Below are 20,606 nucleotides of genomic sequence, written 5' to 3'. Positions count from 1 at the left end.
CCTGGTGGAAGACTGGTCAAATAAAGAACAATGAAAACAAACAGATCAACTCATTTGTAAAATAAACAAACAAACAAACGTACCGGTGTCGAGGTCGGTGGCGAGCAGCCGCGCCACGAAGGTGCCGACCTCCGTGTTCTCGAAGACGGTGATGGCGTATGGGTCGGAGGTGAACTGTGGCGCGTTGTCGTTCACGTCCCCCACGGTCAGGTGCACGGCCGCCTCGCAGTAGCGCCCGCCGCCGTCTAGTGCCCGCACCGTCAGGCGGTACTCCTCCTGTTCCTCGCGGTCCAGGGGCTGCTGGGTCTTCAGTTCACCTGGGAAAACGGAAGATGAAGAAAGGCACATGTCAATCAATGGGGTAGGCAATCACTCACACACACACACACACACACACACACACACACACACACATGCTTATTAAAAGTTATTGCAATCCACACACACACACTTTTCCACGGTATGGCGCTTGCGGTATGCACTCTTTAAGAAAGGTCATGTTTGGAGGACAGATCGTGTTAGAGCTGCATCGTCCACCTACCCCACGCCCATTCCAAAGAAATCATCAACATAAAACGCAAGTGAAGCTAAATGTTCTCTGAGACGTTTAGTTCGGTGTAGACTGACCGTAGAGCAGGGCTGTCAAACATAAGCCGATTTAATGCGGCCCGCGGCTGGTTTGAGTAGCCAGAAAAATGACTGAAACCGAATCGATACCGTGGACAAACAACAAGCCTCTTAAGATAATTCACTCTGTCCTCCAGCTTGTTAACAATCACCAAAATAAAGGTTAGGGTTAAAGGCTGGGGGAAGCTGATCTGTAACTAGGGGAAACTTTACCTGAACATTTAGTGTCCTGGAAACCTTACAAACTTGTCATTGCTCACCTCCGCACACCTCTATTTTTAAGTTGGCATTAGCCGCTTCAGTGCGTTCAAAAGTAACACGCTTCTCACAGATCACTGAGGCAGACGTGTGTGTGTGTGTGTGTGTGTGTGTGTGTGTGTGTGTGTGTGTGTGTGTGTGTGTGTGTGTGTGTCTGCATTCGGGCCTGCGTGTGTTATGAGACCTGCATATCCTCTCGTATGCCACAAACCCCTTCCCCTGATCCAAGCAGCCGACCCACATCCAAACAACTAATGGTTTTCAGAAGAGGACTGAGAGAAATACATCAATAATTGACGGAGAGGAAGAGAGAGGAGGGAAAACGCAGGAGGACAGGAGTACCTGGCAGCTAAGAGCAGCTAGGAGGTTGTCCTGGGACATGCCGCACGTCAACATTACCGGGGCCTCGCTGGACACACAGACTGCCAATACCAACGAAGCCTCGTAGCGTTCCTCGCATGCAACAATCCTCCTTCTCGGCATAAAAAACAAGACCCCCCCCCCCCCCCCTCGCGATACTCTTGACCTTATCCACTCTGCAACAGCAGCTCTCCTTCAATTTGGGCCACACCAAAAGAACTGGCCGGATTTTTCCGCTCTCCTCCACTCCCTCTTCGCCGGGCACACATGGAGGTATCAAAGTGCGTCTGAACTTGGACCACAAGAAAAGGACTGTTGTTTTGTGGTGAAAGTACGTCTCTAGCCAACTCCACACCGCTGCTGTCCTTGTTGCTTCATAACCCTTCTCTCTCCCTTCAGACGTAAACCAATGCAGCGTTTCTTTTCTTAGCGTGGGAGTTAATGGGAGCTAACTGGCACTGCGTTGTCTAAGGTCGGACTCAAATCATTTTGCCTCCGCTTTCTGCAGAGGAGACTCGAAAACCTCAGGCGAGAACCATGTCGATTGTATGTTAGATGAAACGTGGGTTCTTAGCGCCATGGCTCGCTCAACCCTCCGGGGAAATGTTCTGGGGCAAAATACATTCAAAAAGAACCATCAAAAAGGATGCGACGCAAACAAAATCCACCTTGCCACTAGGGACACACACACACACACGCTGGGGTGGATGGATTAGAATTCGATCAGAAAGTGTGCATGACTGGCGTCCACACCGAGGGGTTATTACCGTGTCTGTTTGTGACGATAGAGGGAGGCAAAAGGCAGGGTCGTTGTGTGTGTGTGTGTGTGTGTGTGTGTGTGTGTGTGTGTGTGTGTGTGTTAGTGTCGTACGCCACGCTGCCGTCACGCACCCATGGACATTTGATAGTCATAATAACCTCTTGACAAGCTGTGAATGCAAACTGGATGAATGCGAGTGCAGCGCGGCCATTTGAAATGACTTGAATCGACTCTACATTGCGGCAGACATGGACCTGTGGTTATTTGATTATCGATTAGCTGTATGGTAGCGTGGGCAGACTAGTCAACATATCGAGTGTGTTGTAGGTGTAACCCAGGTGTAACCCAGACAGACAGAAAAACAGACAGACCAACACACACACCTGTGTCGGGGTCGATGGTGAAGAGCTCGGCTCCCGGTCCCTGGAGCTCGTAGGTGATGTGGGCGTTGGAGCGGATGTCTGCGTCCGTGGCCGAGACCTGCAGAATGAGCCTTCCGGCTGGGACGTCCTCGGGGACCCTCTCTGTGTAGAGGGACTGGGGGAGCGGAGAGACGGGGAGAGAAAGGGAGGACGGGGGGGGGGGGGGGGGGGGTTGACGTAGGGGCAGACAGAGAGAAGTAAAAGGTAGAATATGCCAGAATTCAATAAGGTATATTAACCAGAAGGGAGGAAATAGAGACTGTAGAACGAAAATACATTTACATCGACAGCAGCACCATCACTGTATGGACTTAATACAAATCAGCAATGGAAATACATTATCTGGTAAAAAAAAAAAAAAAAACCCTTGATGGAAGAAAATTACCCCTTAATTTTGTCTTGCTATCTTCGACGAGGAACCTTTCCAAACCTCTTATTTCCCTCCCTCCCTCCTCCCAGGTACTTGTCATGCACAGCGTGCACCCCCATACGCAGAAAACACGGCCCGCCTTCTCTCTTTACCTTCTCGCAAACGGGGCTGTTGTCGTTGGCGTCCAGGACTTTGACCTCGACCACGGCCTTGGCGGCAAAGGTGCCGTCGGTGGCGGTGATATTTAGGAGGTAGTTGTCACGCTCCTCGCGGTCCAGTGGTTTCCTGACAGACACTTTCCACTCGTTCTGGAGGTGCTCGATCGCAAACTGTCCTAGAGGGTCTCCTCCTGTATGGGGAGAGAGTCATTGTGGAGAGTTAACTTCTTTGTGGGCAGTATTTTCACGTCCGGATGAAAAGCGTGCCCAAAGTAAACTGCCTGCTACTCAGGCCCAGAAGCTAAGATATGCATATAGATCGGATAGAAAACACTCTGAAGTTTCTAAAACTGTTTGAATGATGTCTGTGAGTATAACAGAACTTATTTGGCAGGCGAACCCAAGGACAAACCATCCAGGGAAAAACAATTTTGAGGTCACTCTCTTTTCAATGGGTTTTCATCGGGACTCTAGATATCTAAGGCAGTTGCTTGCAATATGTCCCAATATGGGACATATTGGGACATATTAGGGTGCCAACAAAAGAAAGCTCGTCAAAGGTAAGGCATGAATTATATCTTTATTTCCGAGTTTCGTGTTGTGCCTGGCGGGATGAAATATGATTGTCTGTGTTTGTTTGATGGGGTGCTGTCCTCAGATAATAGCATGGTTTGCTTTCTTCGTAAAGCCTTTTTGAAGTCTGATTAACAAAAAAATGTAGCTTTAATTTGGTGTATTGCCTGTGTGATTTCATGTAAGTTTAATATTTATAGTAATTTAATTTGAATTTGGCGCTCTGCAATTTCACCGGATGTTGGTCAGGTGGGACGGTAGCGGTAACATCTAAACTAGAGAGGTTAATGGGGAAAGAGTCAATGGGGAGAGTCAATGAGGAGTGAGTCATTGGGGAGTCAATGGGGAGAGTGGCATTCAAACTAATGAACAATGCACCCCAACGGACCCTGCTTCTGCTTTCGAGAGGACTAGTGGTTTTGTTTGTGTGTGTGTGGTGTGTGTTGTGTGGTGTGTGTGTGCATGCATCTCAAGAGTGTGTGTGTTTGTCTGTTTGTGGACTGTACTCATACATGAATGACAGAAGTAAATATAGATAAGATGCATCCAAGCCTTTTCTATCAGGGGTAGTCTTGGAATCAGAGAAGATCTTGTGGTAGCGAAGCTCAAAGAGGAACTGTATCCATGTCTACCAGTTATCACATCCTATTTCAAAAGCTGTCCGCTGGTTAAAGTCGTGCTCAACCCCCGGGATCTTTATAGTGCCTGAGCAAATCTACCTCAGGTAGCGTTCATATTATTCATTTATCATAACCACTTCAAATTGCAGACCAACTGTCATGAAGCAAGTATGTTTGGTACACAGGAAACCCTAATAAGGGGGCGGTTTTTGCGTAGTAGGAAATGTGACTTCAAGCTAATATGAGAGCTCATTTCGAAAATCTCTGGTTATTAAATGTGGCATCGTCATTCTTAATCCGCTAATTAGCGCTATCGAGATAATTAAACATTTCCTTTTCTTCACTTTTTTTTCTGATGACCTACATATTTGCCTTGAACTTTCACAAATTAGTCAATTCAAAGTGTTTACAGATAAAGAATTTGCATTAAATGTTCAGAGAGCAGATATCATCTCGCCATTTAAGCGGGTGTAAAATGTCTAATCCTCTTTCGAGTGGTGTTTATTAAAGCTGTTTCTTAACACAAATGGGGAAGTCTATAAGGCCATGAGCTGTGAGCAGAGCAATTACTGGAATTGTTACGAGATAAATCTCACCTGTGATAAAGTAGTTGACTTGTTTGTTGATCTCCTCCGTGTCGGCGTCCGTGGTGCTCAGGATGGCAATGACTCCACTGGGCGGAAGGTCGTCTTCGCTCACCGTGCCCTTGTAGATCTCGGCGGTGAAGCGCGGTGGGTTATCATTGACGTCGGCCACGGTAACCTCCACGGTGGTGCTGGTCACCAGCTGCACCTTGTCTCCGCGGTCGGTGGCCAGCACGGCAATGGTGTACTTGCTGGTCTTCTCACGGTCAAGCTCTTTCAATGTCGTCACCCAGCCTGTCTCACTGTTGACGGCAAACAGCTCCGAGATCTCAGCTGAGGTTTGTTTGGGGTCCAGGCTGTAGATCACTTGACCATTGGTGCCTGAGTCCTGGTCGGTGGCTTTGACCTGGATCACCGGCGTGCCATCTGGAAGGTTCTCCACCACGACCGCCTCATATGGGTCTGACTCAAACACAGGCTTGTTGTCGTTGAGGTCCTTGACCTGGATGTTGACGTCGACAGACGCCACAGTTTCGTAGCCCTCCTGTTGGCTCTGGGCTTGCAACGTGAGCTGGTACCACTTGGTGGTCTCGTGGTCCATTCTCTTCTCCAGCTTCAGGGCCCCGGTGTCCCGATCCACCACGAAGACCTCATCACGGTTACTCTCCGGGGTGTTGCCCTTCACTAGGCTGTAGAACACCGGTTCTTCACTCTCCGCCTGGATGACGTCAATATCCGTGCCGATGGGCATGTCTTCGGCGATGGTGAACCGGTAGTGTGGCTCTGCGAACTTGGGGACCGGTACCTCAGGGGCCACTATCCTGATGTAAACGCGAACGACAGATTGCTTGGAAGGACTCCCAGCATCCTTTGCCCTAACGTAGAAAGCGTAGAGGTCGTTTTCAAGTCCGATGAGACTCTCTTTGGTGACAATGACTCCACTGAAGGGATGGATTTCGAAGTTCTCTTCCACGTTTTCCATGTCGGCTTCCATGGTGTAAGCGATGTCAGCGTTGCTTCCCTCGTCCATGTCTGACGCAGCTATTTTTACCACGGTGGTTCCCCTGGGGACATCCGATGCAACATTGGCTTTGTACTCCACTGCCCTGAATTGTGGGGCATTGTCGTTGATATCTGTCAAAATCACATTAATAATGCAGAAGCCTACTTTTCCGCCACCGTCCTTTGCCATGAGCGATATGGGGATGACCTTCTCAATGGCGTTCTCGCGGTCCAGGATGTCAAGGGTGAATATCTCTCCATTTTCATTGACTGAGAACTTGTCCTTGGCAAAATTGTTGACAATGTGGTAAGTTAGGTGCCCGTATGTGCCAGCGTCTTCATCTGTGGCTTTTGCCTCCGCCACTAACGTGCCGACCGGCGAGTTCTCTGTGAGTTCAACCACATAGTCGAGCTGGGGGAAAGTGGGGTTGTGGAAGTTGGCACCGTTGACTGTGACTTTGACCATGGCCGAGTTCCTGAATACACCGTCTGACACAGACACGTTGAGGTTGTACAGTGGCTCCATCTGTGGCTTACGGTGGTTGGAGATGACGATGGCCCCAGTATTTTTATCCATGGCAAAGTTCTGGTCCTTATTGCCAGACAGGATGGAGAACTCAAGCCTGCCGGCGTCTGAGCTGTCGGCGTCGGACGCCTGGACATGGGTGACGAAGTGACCGCGGGGGGCCAATTCGCTGACCGTGGCTTTGTAAGAGCTCTCAGTGAATGTCGGAGCATTGTCATTCAGGTCAGTGACATCTACGGTCACAGTGACATCGCTGGAGAGGGCGGGCACTCCTCCGTCCACAGCGCGGACAGTCAGTTTGTGTTGCTGCTTTTCCTCCTGGTCGAGCATGCGAGCAGTCCAGATGATTCCTGAGTCACGGTCAACGCTGAAGTAGTCGGAGCTCTTTTCCATGTCCTCAACTAGCTGGTAGAAGAGCATTTTGTTGTTGCCAGTGTCAGGGTCTGTGGCGGCGACTTGCAAAACTGCCGTGCCGATAAAAGAAGCTTCAGAAACACTTGCGTTGTAGGACTTTAGTTGGAAGACAGGGGGATTGTCGTTGACATCTTCCAGAATGATATCGACAAAGACATCAGCGTGGGCCCCAGTTAGTGAGTCTGTGGCTCTGACACTCAATTTATAAGCGGGGTGGGTCTCAAAATCCAGAGGTTGGATTACATGAATGACACCTGTGTTGAAATTGATGGAAAACTGACTGAAGGCATCTCCCTCAGAGATGGTGTACACTATCTTGGGGCCTTCAGAGTCAGTAGCCTGGACGTGAACAACAGGTGTGTGTAACTGGATATTTTCAGGGATTTCGATGCTGTAGAATGGCTTCTCAAACACTGGCATGGCTTTGTTTACTATAGTTATGGGCACTTCCACTTCTGCCGAGAGGGCTGGTTCTCCTGCATCTTTGGCCACAACGCTGATGACGAACTCACTGTTGAGGGAGTCTTTGTCTAACTGCTTTTTGAGGGAGATTTCTCCCGAGGGGCTTATCTGGAAGTGCTTGTGGTGTTCTTTCAGGTGGTAATGGATTTCTGCGTTTTGACCCATGTCCCCGTCCACCGCTGTCACCTGGTGGATGGCCTGACCCTCCTCTGCGTCCACCTGGACCAAGGCTTGATAGGGCAGGTTGACAAACATGGGCTGGTTGTCGTTCACATCTTCTACGGTCACCATCACCAGAACATGGGCCACTTCGGAGGAAGCGTCCATCCTGGTCACCTCCACGACGATGTTGAACATGTCCTGCGCCTCACGATCGAAAGGTATCCCCGTGGTGGAGAGCACTCCAGAAGTGTGGCTGATTTGGAACCTCTTGTCTGGGTTCAGGATGGTGTAGAAGAGGGGTTCGTTGACGTGGTTCCCCACAGAGGCAATGACCGCTAATGTTTTCTTCTCAGAGGAGTTCTCTTTGACGTAAGCCTTGTAGGAGTCCCTAGTGAACTTCAGGCTGCTCTCCTTGTTCTCACGGATGTTGATCTTTACCGACGCTGTGTTGGCAAACCTGCCGTCCGAGACCCTCACCCTCAGCTCGTACCTGCTTCTTAGCTGTGTGACGTTCTGGATAGTGATGATGCCTGTGTTGGGATCCATCTTGAATTTCTCCCCGATGTTCCCCTCTGAGATGGAGAAGAAGAGTTTGGAGTTTGGTCCGGAGTCGGCGTCTGATGCTTTGACTTTGATTACCTCGACACCTTTGTAAGTCGGCACGATCACTGATGTCTCGTAGAGCTCCTGGCTGAACTGCGGCGAGCAGTCGTTGACGTCGATGACTTCGACGGTCACGTTGGCGGCTGTCTCGGCGAACAGACGCGGCATTCCGAGGTCATGAACCTGAATGGTGAAGCAGAACACACTCCTTTGTTCAAAATCCAGAGTGGTTGTCATTCTAATGGCTCCCGTACTCGAATCGATAGAAAAGTAGTTGTGAGCGAACGGCTCGACGATCTGATAGACCAGCATGGCGTTGGCATCGCGGTCAGTGTCCGAGGCGCGGATGACCAGCGGGGTGTTTTCTCTGGTCAAGACCACACTGTTGATGGGAGCCGATTCGCTAATCATGCCTGTGAACTCTGGCTGGAGGAAGATGGGGGCATTATCATTCTCGTCCTTCAGGTGAATCAGCAGAGTGGTGTTGCTAGCAAGACCTGCCATGTTGGTTCCCTGGATGGTAAGTCTGTACTCAGGGGTCATTTCATAGTCCAAAGCCCTTGAAGTTACAACCACACCGGAGTTTGGGTTTACATCAAATGTGCCGTCAGTGTTTCCACCTTTGATTTGGTAGAACACAGAGGACTGGCTGGTGGCTGAGACCATGGTCACAAAACTGCCGGGGAGGACCAATTCGCTGACCTCTGCAGTGAACTCCTTCTCAGTGAATCTGGGGGAGGCATTGTCCGACATGGTGACAGCGATGTGGATGGTGGCCGTGGCAGTCAGCGAGGGCGTTCCTTTGTCGGTTGCCTTCACAGCTAGTTCAAACTGGTTCTTGCTGCTTCGGTCCAGCTCCTTGGCCACGGTAACAGTGCCCAGCACCGGATCAATGGCAAATGAGTTCGCAACATTTCCTGTTCCAAAAAAAAGAACAAACAGATGTATTAATTTGGTTGCTATGGCATTGGTTTTCATTCCAGCCTGAACTGTGTGTCTCAAACATTAAAGCCAGGGTGTAAATTTAGGCTTCTTGACTACCGTAAATTGAATTAACTAGTCAATGTTCGCGCCTTCAAGGAAATCGAATTAGCATAATAAAAAGTTTAAGCCAGAGGTACGTTTTTTTTGCAGTGGATGCATCTCAATCCACTGCATCCACCGATGTCGCAGCTGAGTATATATGGTGACTGTTTAGAGCCCAAAATAAGGGGTTAAGATACACATCTTATATCTTCCAGGGTATAGGATAGACACTTTACAACAAACTGCCTTTAGATTTTTGGGGGACGACTATCTATTGGTACATGCAGTGAATCTGTTATTCAATGCTTTTGTTTGGGCTAATAGCAGTAGAACACCACCACCCCTCATTCTAGTCATGACCCCTTCATTCCATCACCCCCCAAATGACCATGGTTCTCGATAAGGATTCATGAAGATTGCCTAATTGTGCACACTTTCCAATTACTCTAATGAAATTAAATGCTAATTTCCCCTCCAACACTGAAACTAATCCACAACCGATGGACATGGCCGCTCTGTGTTCTACACCAGTCCACCTCTGCTTTGAAAACCTGACTCATTCTCCGGCAAGACACATTTCAATTAGCTTGAGTCATCTCAACTATCTGAAAAATTTACATCCTAAACAAAGAACGCAGCCAATGACTACATGCCCGACCCTCTCCCAAAACACAGCTTATTTACAGGGAAAACAATGGTGGGAAATTCAGAGGGAGCATCGGCCGAACTCCCACGTTTGGAGATCCCCTGACAAAGTCGTCAAAGTCCTCCCACTTTGTGTGAAGTATTTCATTCATGACCGAGGGTCAGTGGGCAGGGGACCTCTGGATGCCCTGCATACATTTTCCCCAGGCCCCTTGCGTTGGTAGCGCTAACTGGGCTGCTATGCATGCCTCTACCATGACCAGCCAGAGGCTAGCGAATGCCTGTATGGCTGACATGTTAAGAACGTTTCCCCTAAGTACAGATCTAGGATCAGCTTCCCTTCCTCAAATCCTAACCTTAACCATTAGTGTAGAAAATGCAAAACTGACCGAAGATTAGCATCTAGGGGCAAATTAATACTACTCCTAAGAATGTAGTCTGGTGCCCCTGTGGAGCCGTTAGCCTACCTGACTCGATGCTGTAGATGATCTCTGCATTCTGTCCCTTGTCTTTGTCCAGGGCGGCGACCTGGAGGACTGCCGAGCCCAAGGCGGCCGACTCGAAGACGCGCCCGGAGTAGGGCGACCCCGCGAACCACGGCGCGTTGTCGTTGGTGTCCTCCACGTCCACGATGACGCGCACCAGGTTCCTCTTGACAGGGATGTCCTGGTCACGTACCTGGGGAAGGGGGAAAGAGAGAGAAAGACAGAGAGAGTGAGAGAGACACAGAGAAAGGAATAGGACAGAGGTGGAGAGAGACAGAGAAAGGAATAGGACAGAGGCGGAGAGAGACAGAAAGGAATAGGACAGAGGCGGAGAGAGACAGGGAGACAGAGGAAGGAATAGGACAGAGGCAGAGAGAGACAGGGAGACAGAGGAAGGAATAGGACAGAGGCAGAGAGAGACAGGGAGACAGAGAAAGGAATAGGACAGAGGCAGAGAGAGACAGGGAGACAGAAAGGAATAGGACAGAGGCGGAGAGAGACAGGGAGACAGAGGAAGGAATAGGACAGAGGCGGAGAGAGACAGGGAGACAGAGAAAGGAATAGGACAGAGGCAGAGAGAGGCAGGGAGACAGAGAAAGGAATAGGACAGAGGCGGAGGGAGACAGAGAAAGGAATAGGACAGAGGCGGAGAGAGACAGGGAGACAGAAAGGAATAGGACAGAGGCGGAGAGAGACAGGGAGACAGAGGAAGGAATAGGACAGAGGCGGAGAGAGACAGGGAGACAGAGGAAGGAATAGGACAGAGGCGGAGAGAGACAGGGAGACAGAAAGGAATAGGACAGAGGCGGAGAGAGACAGGGAGACAGAGGAAGGAATAGGACAGAGGCGGAGAGAGACAGGGAGACAGAGAAAGGAATAGGACAGAGGCAGAGAGAGGCAGGGAGACAGAGAAAGGAATAGGACAGAGGCGGAGGGAGACAGAGAAAGGAATAGGACAGAGGCGGAGAGAGACAGGGAGACAGAAAGGAATAGGACAGAGGCGGAGAGAGACAGGGAGACAGAGGAAGGAATAGGACAGAGGCGGAGAGAGACAGGGAGACAGAGGAAGGAATAGGACAGAGGCGGAGAGAGACAGGGAGACAGAAAGGAATAGGACAGAGGCGGAGAGAGACAGGGAGACAGAGAAAGGAATAGGACAGAGGCGGAGAGAGACAGGGAGACAGAGGAAGGAATAGGACAGAGGCGGAGAGAGACAGGGAGACAGAGGAAGGAATAGGACAGAGGCGGAGAGAGACAGGGAGACAGAGGAAGGAATAGGACAGAGGCGGAGAGAGACAGGGAGACAGAGGAAGGAATAGGACAGAGGCGGAGAGAGACAGGGAGACAGAGGAAGGAATAGGACAGAGGCGGAGAGAGACAGGGAGACAGAGGAAGGAATAGGACAGAGGCGGAGAGAGACAGGGAGACAGAGGAAGGAATAGGACAGAGGCGGAGAGAGACAGGGAGACAGAGGAAGGAATAGGACAGAGGCGGAGAGAGACAGGGAGACAGAAAGGAATAGGACAGAGGCGGAGAGAGACAGGGAGACAGAGGAAGGAATAGGACAGAGGCGGAGAGAGACAGGGAGACAGAGGAAGGAATAGGACAGAGGCGGAGAGAGACAGGGAGACAGAGAAAGGAATAGGACAGAGGCGGAGAGAGACAGGGAGACAGAGAAAGGAATAGGACAGAGGCGGAGAGAGACCGGGAGACAGAGGAAGGAATAGGACAGAGGCAGAGAGAGACAGGGAGACAGAGGAAGGAATAGGACAGAGGCGGAGAGAGACAGGGAGACAGAAAGGAATAGGACAGAGGCGGAGAGAGACAGGGAGACAGAGGAAGGAATAGGACAGAGGCGGAGAGAGACAGGGAGACAGAAAGGAATAGGACAGAGGCGGAGAGAGACAGGGAGACAGAGGAAGGAATAGGACAGAGGCGGAGAGAGACAGGGAGACAGAGGAAGGAATAGGACAGAGGCGGAGAGAGACAGGGAGACAGAGGAAGGAATAGGACAGAGGCGGAGAGAGACAGGGAGACAGAGGAAGGAATAGGACAGAGGCGGAGAGAGACAGGGAGACAGAAAGGAATAGGACAGAGGCGGAGAGAGACAGGGAGACAGAGAAAGGAATAGGACAGAGGCGGAGAGAGACAGGGAGACAGAGGAAGGAATAGGACAGAGGCGGAGAGAGACAGGGAGACAGAGGAAGGAATAGGACAGAGGCGGAGAGAGACAGGGAGACAGAGGAAGGAATAGGACAGAGGCGGAGAGAGACAGGGAGACAGAGGAAGGAATAGGACAGAGGCGGAGAGAGACAGGGAGACAGAGGAAGGAATAGGACAGAGGCGGAGAGAGACAGGGAGACAGAGGAAGGAATAGGACAGAGGCGGAGAGAGACAGGGAGACAGAGGAAGGAATAGGACAGAGGCGGAGAGAGACAGGGAGACAGAGGAAGGAATAGGACAGAGGCGGAGAGAGACAGGGAGACAGAAAGGAATAGGACAGAGGCGGAGAGAGACAGGGAGACAGAGGAAGGAATAGGACAGAGGCGGAGAGAGACAGGGAGACAGAGGAAGGAATAGGACAGAGGCGGAGAGAGACAGGGAGACAGAGAAAGGAATAGGACAGAGGCGGAGAGAGACAGGGAGACAGAGAAAGGAATAGGACAGAGGCGGAGAGAGACCGGGAGACAGAGGAAGGAATAGGACAGAGGCAGAGAGAGACAGGGAGACAGAGGAAGGAATAGGACAGAGGCGGAGAGAGACAGGGAGACAGAGGAAGGAATAGGACAGAGGCGGAGAGAGACAGGGAGACAGAAAGGAATAGGACAGAGGCGGAGAGAGACAGGGAGACAGAGGAAGGAATAGGACAGAGGCGGAGAGAGACAGGGAGACAGAAAGGAATAGGACAGAGGCGGAGACAGAAAGGAATAGGACAGAGGCGGAGAGAGACAGGGAGACAGAGGAAGGAATAGGACAGAGGCGGAGAGAGACAGGGAGACAGAGGAAGGAATAGGACAGAGGCGGAGAGAGACAGGGAGACAGAGGAAGGAATAGGACAGAGGCGGAGAGAGACAGGGAGACAGAGGAAGGAATAGGACAGAGGCGGAGAGAGACAGGGAGACAGAGAAAGGAATAGGACAGAGGCGGAGAGAGACAGGGAGACAGAGGAAGGAATAGGACAGAGGCGGAGAGAGACAGGGAGACAGAGGAAGGAATAGGACAGAGGCGGAGAGAGACAGGGAGAATGAATGAGATGTAATACAAACTCATCAAATCATACAAATAACAAAAAAAACATCAAAGTAACTATTTTCCTTCATTTGTCTCAATTCCCAGTGATCCAAACAAGTAAACAATGAATGGGGGGAGGAATCATTTTAGATGGGTGCTGCATGGTTAGTTTCAAATGGCAAATACCAGCAAACAAACAACTAATCGACACCGGCTGACTGCCCATCTGTTGGAATTGGAGAGTGGCTGATTGACACACACACACACACACACACACACACACACACACAGTGGCTGAACCGGGGAGAGTGTTCTTAAAATGCTAGTACTCTCTCAATGGAGAGAACCAAATGAAACCGGTCTCAATATAATATCAGAACACTTACTGAGACAGCTACACACAGTGGCTGAGTAGGAGTGAGTGGCCTGAAACCTATGTGAGCCACTTTCTCCATTGAGAGAGTAACAATCAAACCTTTCTTAATATGCTGACAGAACACCGCCATTCTTTTTTACCTGCTCTGTTTCTATGGTAATATAACGACGTGTTTCCCGATTGGCTGGGCGGGTTTGTTCAGGGAGTACAGTGCACGTGTTCATTGTCTGAGCACCACACCCCTTTGACCTACTTTGACCAGAGCTCTAGCGAGGTCTTACAGCACACTCAGCTCAAGACGCCAGAATAATAACACACGTTATTAAATAGGTCGATTCTAGAAAATCCGTAACATCTGTACCATGACTGTGAGTGTGTGGCGCCGCATGGTCTCGTGGTCCAGCCGCTCGGCCGTGTAGAGGGCACCGGTTCCCGGGTCCAGACGGAACTTCTTCAGGCTGAAGGGGTCGGTGCTGCTCAAGAGGGTAAAGGTCAACTTGTTCTTATCGTCTTCGTCCGTGGCGCCGATCCGGAGCACCTCGGTCTCTGGCGGCGTGTCCTCGGCCACAACCACCTCGTAGCGCGGCTGGGAGAACTGGGGCCGGTGGTTGTTGGTGTCGATGACACGGATCAGCACCTGGTGGGAGGAGGGGAGAGGGACAGTGGATGTCAGTGTGGTGAATATTTGAGACGGGGTCAATCTGAGAGTAATGCATGATGTTGTTGACTTTTTACTGTCTCTCAGTCATTGTTTCTCAGTCTCCATCCTTCACTCACTCTCTCTCTCTCTCTCTCTTTCTCCATTCCCAAAAGTGCCCTTTACATTCTCTACTTCCCTCTGCCCATCTCTCCCTCCCTCTTCCTCGCTTCCTGACTCCCTCTTCCCCTCCCTACATCCCTTTCCATCCATCAAGTAATGAGCAGTGTTTCGTGTAGATACAGACCGCATCGATACATATAATGCCTTAATACATTGAGTTGTTAACGCGTACAGGTGAAGACGTGTTGCGGGAGAATTGAGGGCGTGTTAAAAGAGGTGGTGAGAAAGTTACAGGTGACCGCTTGATAAATGACATCAAAGTAAACCATCCGTTTGCAGAAATGCATTTAGAAGTATATTGCCGATTCAAATGGTTCACCAACTATTTATCACACCGACAATGCGGGTTTCATTGTTCAAGGTGGAAGATTGATTATGAAGAAAACAAATCTGCTAATACATTGAGGTACACTTTAATAGGGATTTCAATTTTTGGGGGGCAAATAGAGTGCAGTCGGAAAGTATTCAGCCCCCTTGACTTTTTCCACATTTTGTTGGGTTACAGCCTTATTCTAAAATTGATTAAATATTCAGCAATCTACACACGATAGCCCATAATGACAGAGAAAAAAAACAGGTTTAACAAATGTTTGCAAATGTATTAAAAATAAAAAACAGAAATACCTTTATTTACATCAGTATTCAGACCCTTTGCTATGAGACTCCAAATTGATCTCAGGTGCATCCTGTTTCTATTCTCCTACATTCATTTCACATTTCCACAAATTTCAAAGTGTTTCCTTTCAAATGGTATCAAGAATGTGCATGTCCTGAGCTACAGGCAGTTAGATTTGGGTATGTCATATTAGGCGAAAATTGAAAAAAAATGGGTCGGGTCCTTAAGAGGATATGCTTATAGAATTTATGCAGCCTTTACCTCAAATTTCCTTCAATTGACAAAGCAAAAACCGAAATACCTTTACATAAGTATTTCAGGCCCTTTGCTATGAGACTCTAAATTGAGCTCAGGTGCATCCTGTTTCCCAATTGATCATCCTTGAGATGTTTCTACAACTTGATTGGAGTCCACCTGTGGTAAATTCAATTGATTGGACAACATTTGGAAAGGCACACACACCTGTCTATATAAAGGTCCCACAGTTGACAGTGCATGTCAGAGCAAAAACCAAGCCATGAGGTTGAAGGAATTTTCCTTAGAGCTCAAAGACAGGATTGTGTCGAGGCACAAATCTGGCGAAGGGTATCAAAAAAAACTCTGCAGCATCGAAAGGTCCCCATGAACACAGTAGCCTTCCTCATTGTTAAATGGAAGAAGTTTGGAATCTCCAAAACTCTTCCTAGAGCTGGTCGCCCGGCCAAACTGAGCAATTGGGGGCGAAGGGCCTTGGTCAGGGAGGTGACCAAACACCCGATGGTGACTGACAGAGCTACAGAGTTCCTCTGTGGAGATGGGAGAACCTTTCAGAAAGACAACCATCTCTGCAGCAATCCACCAATCAGGCTTTTATAGTAGAGTGGCCAGACAGAAGCCACTCCTCAGTAAAATGCACATGACAGCTCGCTTGGAGTTTGCCAAAAGACACCTAAAGGCTATCAGACCATGAGAAACAAGATTCTCTGGTTTGATGAAAACAAGATTGAAGACTTTGGCATGAATGCCAAGCGTCACGTCTGGAGGAAACCTGACACCATCCCTACGGTGAAGCATGGTAGTGGCAGCATCATGTTGTGGGGATATTTTTCAGCGGCAGGGACTGTGAGACTAGTCAGGATCGAGGGAAAGACGAACAGAGCAAAGTACAGAGAGATCCTTGATGATGTTTTTGCTTTGTCATCATGGGGTATTGTGTGTAGGTTGATGATGATTTTTTGTATATTTTTTAATCAATTTTAGAATAAGGCTGCAACTTAACAAAATGTGGGAAAAGTCAAGGGGTCTGAATACTTTCCAAATGCACTGTACATTTATGCACACAACCTCTGATAAAAGTGCCGGTGTGTATTTCCATCACACAGCATCGTACAAATACATTTTCCATACAAAGACAGACCTTTTGCCACAATACCTCAATTGGCAATGTGGAAGTTTCCCCCCTATTTCATACAAAGCATCACATCCCTGGTCCCTAAACTGTAAAATTCCATCGAGTCTTGTTTTATCAACATCAGCCACTCGCCTACTGGACTTCCGACAAGGGATTAGGACAAGCAGACGGAATGGCTGTGGCGGCAGCTGGCCCGGCGGGGGCTTTTCCATGGCAGAACAAAGGAAAACACAGATTAGACACCCCTGGATGCCAGCCACCAGGGGGCAGTGTCCCACATGGGAATGACACACATCCAGCTGGAACTCATACACCTGAATCCCACTATATGGGGCCAAGCCGAGCTGAGCCATACTGGGCTGGCCTGGTTGCACATCCACCATAGTCGTACGCTATAAAAGACAATGTGATAACAAAATATTTGAGGCGATATGGATCAAATCAAAGGTCACGTGCGCATATTTAGCAGATGTTATTGCGGGTGTCGCTGAAAGGCTGGTGTTCTTAGCTCCAACAGGGCAGTAATATCTAACAATGCAGACACAAATCTAAAAGTAAAAGGAAGGAATTAAGAAATACAGCAATATTAGGACGAGCGACGTCGGCGTTCAGGCCTATGGTATGAATCGTACTCAAGAGGACCGAAATAGGCAACTCTCTCACTGCCAGAACCTCAGCTCTTCCACGCCCGTCAAAAATGTCCGTTGGTACCTCGACAGCAATGAGAGCATAGAAAGCACTGCCAGCAGAGTGCAGGAGACAAATATAGCCTAATCTGACGGGTGCGATAACATTCACAATCTGTCGTGTGCTGTGAGGTTGGCAGGGCTGGCTGGGTTCACAGATGCAAGCATTGGGGAGTACAGCTATATGTGTATATGTGTATCCCTCAATTTTAGGGACAAAGAACGGGGAAAACTTGACTGCTTCTTAGTAACAGGCAGACGTCAGCAGCAGAACAACCTCACATCAAGTAAAAAAGAGTCGGTTTCAACATTATAGCTAACATATTTACATCATCATTGGCTCTGATCGGCCCGAGAAGACACTCTTTTCCCAATGTCAATTAGCTCTCGTCATCTGGCATTAGCTTGCTTACAATATGTGATGTTGGCTGTTGTCTTAGAAAATAAATAGGCCTATACATTTAGACATTGAATGAATTTTGAGTTGTGAAAGTTATTTTTAGAGAACCTAACGGCCCTGTCTAGATACTTATTGAAACTGTCCTCGGTGTGACCCTAAAGGGGTCCCCAGTGGGGTTTGTGTTATGGATCGGACCCTCTTGGCAGCCCACCAGTCTCTCTCTCTAGGCGCCTCGTTTCATGTCACGCCAGACGTCACACTGCCTAAGGTCCCCGCGCGCTCACACACACCCCACCAATGCGACTTGAGCCCCTATACAATGCGTTTCAATCTGGACGGTGGCAGATAGCGCAGCGAGTAAAAGGAGGGACCTTCACAAGCGGCTGGGCCTGGGAAAAAGCTATAGAAAAAGAACCCAGACGAGTGTCCGCTCCTATCCGCTCAACCGTCCACCATCTGAGTCTACAGGAGGAGGGGGGGGGGACCAGACAGAGCAAAAGACGAATGTCCACTATCATCCATCCATCTGTCTATTTTTGAAAAACACACATTCAGGGAGAAAAACATATAGCCCCTTCAAGACACTTCAAAGGGGCAGTACCCCCGAATCTGAATGATGCAGTGTGACTGGCGGTTGAAAAGACGGCAAAGGAGAGAGATGTTCCTCTCTCTCGATACCTTCCTGGGGGACTCAAGGCAACGAGATTGGGACTGAGACGGCGAATGGAGATATGACAGATTGAAGGATGAAGAGAAAGATATACAGTTGAAGTCAGAAGATTACATAAACCTTAGCCAAATGCATTTAAACTCAGTTTTTCACAATTCCTGCAGTCCTAGTAATCCTATTAAAACTTCTCTGTCTTAGGTCAGTTAGGATCACCACTTTATTTTAAGAATGTGAAATGTCAGAATAATAGGAGAATGTTTTACTTCAGCTTTTATTTCTGTCATCACATTCCCAGTGGTTCAGAAGTTGACTTGGGTCAAATGTTTCGGGTAGACTTCCACAAGCTTCCCACAATAAGTTGGGTGAATTTTGGCCCATTCCTCCTGACAGAGCTGGTGTAACTGAGTCAGGTTTGTAGGCCTCCTTGCTCGCACACGCATTTTCAGTTCTGCCCACAAATGTTTTATGGGATTGAGGTCAGGGCTTTGTGATGGCCACTCCAATACTTAGACTTTGTTGTCCTTAAGCCATTTTGCCACAACTTTAGAAGTATGTTGGGGGTCATTGTCCATTTGGAAGACCCATTTGCGACCAAGCTATAACTTCCTGACTGATGTCTTGAGATGTTGCTTCAATATATCCACATCATTTTCTTTCCTCATGTCATCTATTTTGTGAAGGGCACCAGTCCCTCCTGCAGCAAAGCACCGCCACAACGTGATGCTGCCACCCCCATGCTTCACGGTTGAGATGGTGTTTTTCAGCTTGTAAGCCAAACATAATGATGGTCATTATGGCCAAAAAGTTATATTTTTGTGTCATCAGACCAGAGGAATTGTACAAAAAGTACGATCTTTGTCCCCATGTGCAGTTGCAAACCGTAGTCTGTTTTTTTTATGCTAGTTTTGGAGCAGTGGCTTCTTCCTTGCTGAGCGGCCTTTCCGGTTCTGTCGATATAGAACTCGATTTACTGTGGATATAGATACTATGGTACCTGTTTCCTTCAGCATCTTCACAAGGTCCTTTGCTGTTTTTTTGGGATTGATTTGCGCTTATCGCACCAAAGTATGTTCATCTCTAGGAGACAGAACGAGTCTCCTTCCTGAGCGGTATGACAGCTGCGTGGTCCCATGGTGTTTATACTCGCGTACAATTGTTTGTACAGATGAACGTGGCACCTTCAGGCATTTGGAAATTGCTCCCAAGGATGAACCAGACTTGTGGAGGTCTCCGAGTTTGAAGGTAGGCCTTGAAATACACCCACAGGTACACCTCTAATTGACTCAAATTATGTCAATTAGCCCATCAGAAGCTTCCAAAGCCATTACATTATTTTCTGGAATTTTCCAAGCTGTTTAAAGGTACAGTCAACTAAGTGTATGTAAACGTCTGACCCACTGGAATTGTGATACAGTGAATTATAAGTAAAATAATGTCTGTAAACAATTGTTGTAAAAATTACTTGTGTCCTGCACAAAGTAGATGTCCTAACCGACTTGCCAAAACTATAGTTTGTTAACAGGAAATTTGTGGAGTGGTTGAAAAACAAGTTTTAATGACTCCAACCAAAGTGTATGTAAACCTCTGACTTCAACTGTAGAAAGGGAGAGAGGGTTTTTGAAAAGGGAGAAAACGGCTGTGAGGAGAGCCGGAATCACGATGAGCAAGAGAGAAAGAAAGAAAGATAAATACCTAATAACTCTAATATGAAGAAAGGAGGGGAACAGATGGTTCCAAGAGAACAAAAACCGATAGAGGGGAAAACGGACAGCAACAGTGAGAGAGAAAGTGAGGAATGAGACAGACAGAGGATATATATGGAAAGTGAAAGAGAGAGAAAGATGGAAAGATTATGGACAGAACGGCCTGAAACACTACTGCAGAGCAGGAGGATGGCATGGGGGGCTGGCAAGGAGGCAGGGGAAAGGAATGGAAGGGGGTGGCCTGCCTGGGCTGCCTGGCTGGCACCGCTCCCTGCCGATGAGGTGCCCAGGATGGAATGTTGCTCCGCCCCTGCCTCGGATCAGCTGACCAGACACAGACAGACAGAGAGACAGGCAGGTCGTTTGGTAGGTAGGTATAGGCAGGCAGACAGACAGGAAAGAGAGAGAAGACAGACAGAAAGACAGACAGACAGACAGATTCCCACATAACAGAACACCACACATAAACACTTTACTTGGCCAGTCAGAGAGCTAGGAACAAGTCAGCTGGAACAGGCATATAAGCCTAGGTCAACCGCACAACAAACAACACCACGTGCGAGAGCCAGCCAGCAACTTCCGAGGGACAGAAAGGTAAAATGGTGCCAGATAAGAAAAGAGAGAGAGAGATCCCACCTCCCCCACACAGACCTCTAA

The 20,606-nt window shown here is 48.7% G+C and overlaps 1 protein-coding gene across 9 annotated transcripts in view; it reads right to left on the bottom strand.

Moving 5' to 3' along the window:
- Positions 1 to 20,606, bottom strand: part of LOC109900433 (protocadherin Fat 1) — a 94,858-nt gene that overhangs the window by 24,426 nt on the left and 49,826 nt on the right. For all 9 annotated transcript variants that reach the window (XR_004211992.1, XR_004211993.1, XR_004211994.1 and 6 more), the window contains 6 exons: positions 14,026 to 14,301; positions 10,040 to 10,250; positions 4,745 to 8,818; positions 2,950 to 3,146; positions 2,389 to 2,542; positions 84 to 317 (listed from right to left, as the gene is read on the bottom strand). Coding sequence is in view for 6 of the 9 variants with exons in the window: in XM_031837757.1 (XP_031693617.1) it covers positions 84 to 317; positions 2,389 to 2,542; positions 2,950 to 3,146; positions 4,745 to 8,818; positions 10,040 to 10,250; positions 14,026 to 14,301 (5,146 nt within the window). In the remaining 3 variants the exon portion in view is untranslated. The remainder of the gene's footprint in view (positions 1 to 83; positions 318 to 2,388; positions 2,543 to 2,949; positions 3,147 to 4,744; positions 8,819 to 10,039; positions 10,251 to 14,025; positions 14,302 to 20,606) is intronic.

This window comes from Oncorhynchus kisutch, linkage group LG12 (assembly GCF_002021735.2).
Source record: "Oncorhynchus kisutch isolate 150728-3 linkage group LG12, Okis_V2, whole genome shotgun sequence".
NCBI lineage: Eukaryota > Metazoa > Chordata > Actinopteri > Salmoniformes > Salmonidae > Oncorhynchus > Oncorhynchus kisutch.
Note: the sequence above shows the minus strand (reverse complement) of the source record. Positions and strands in the feature narration are given on the sequence as shown.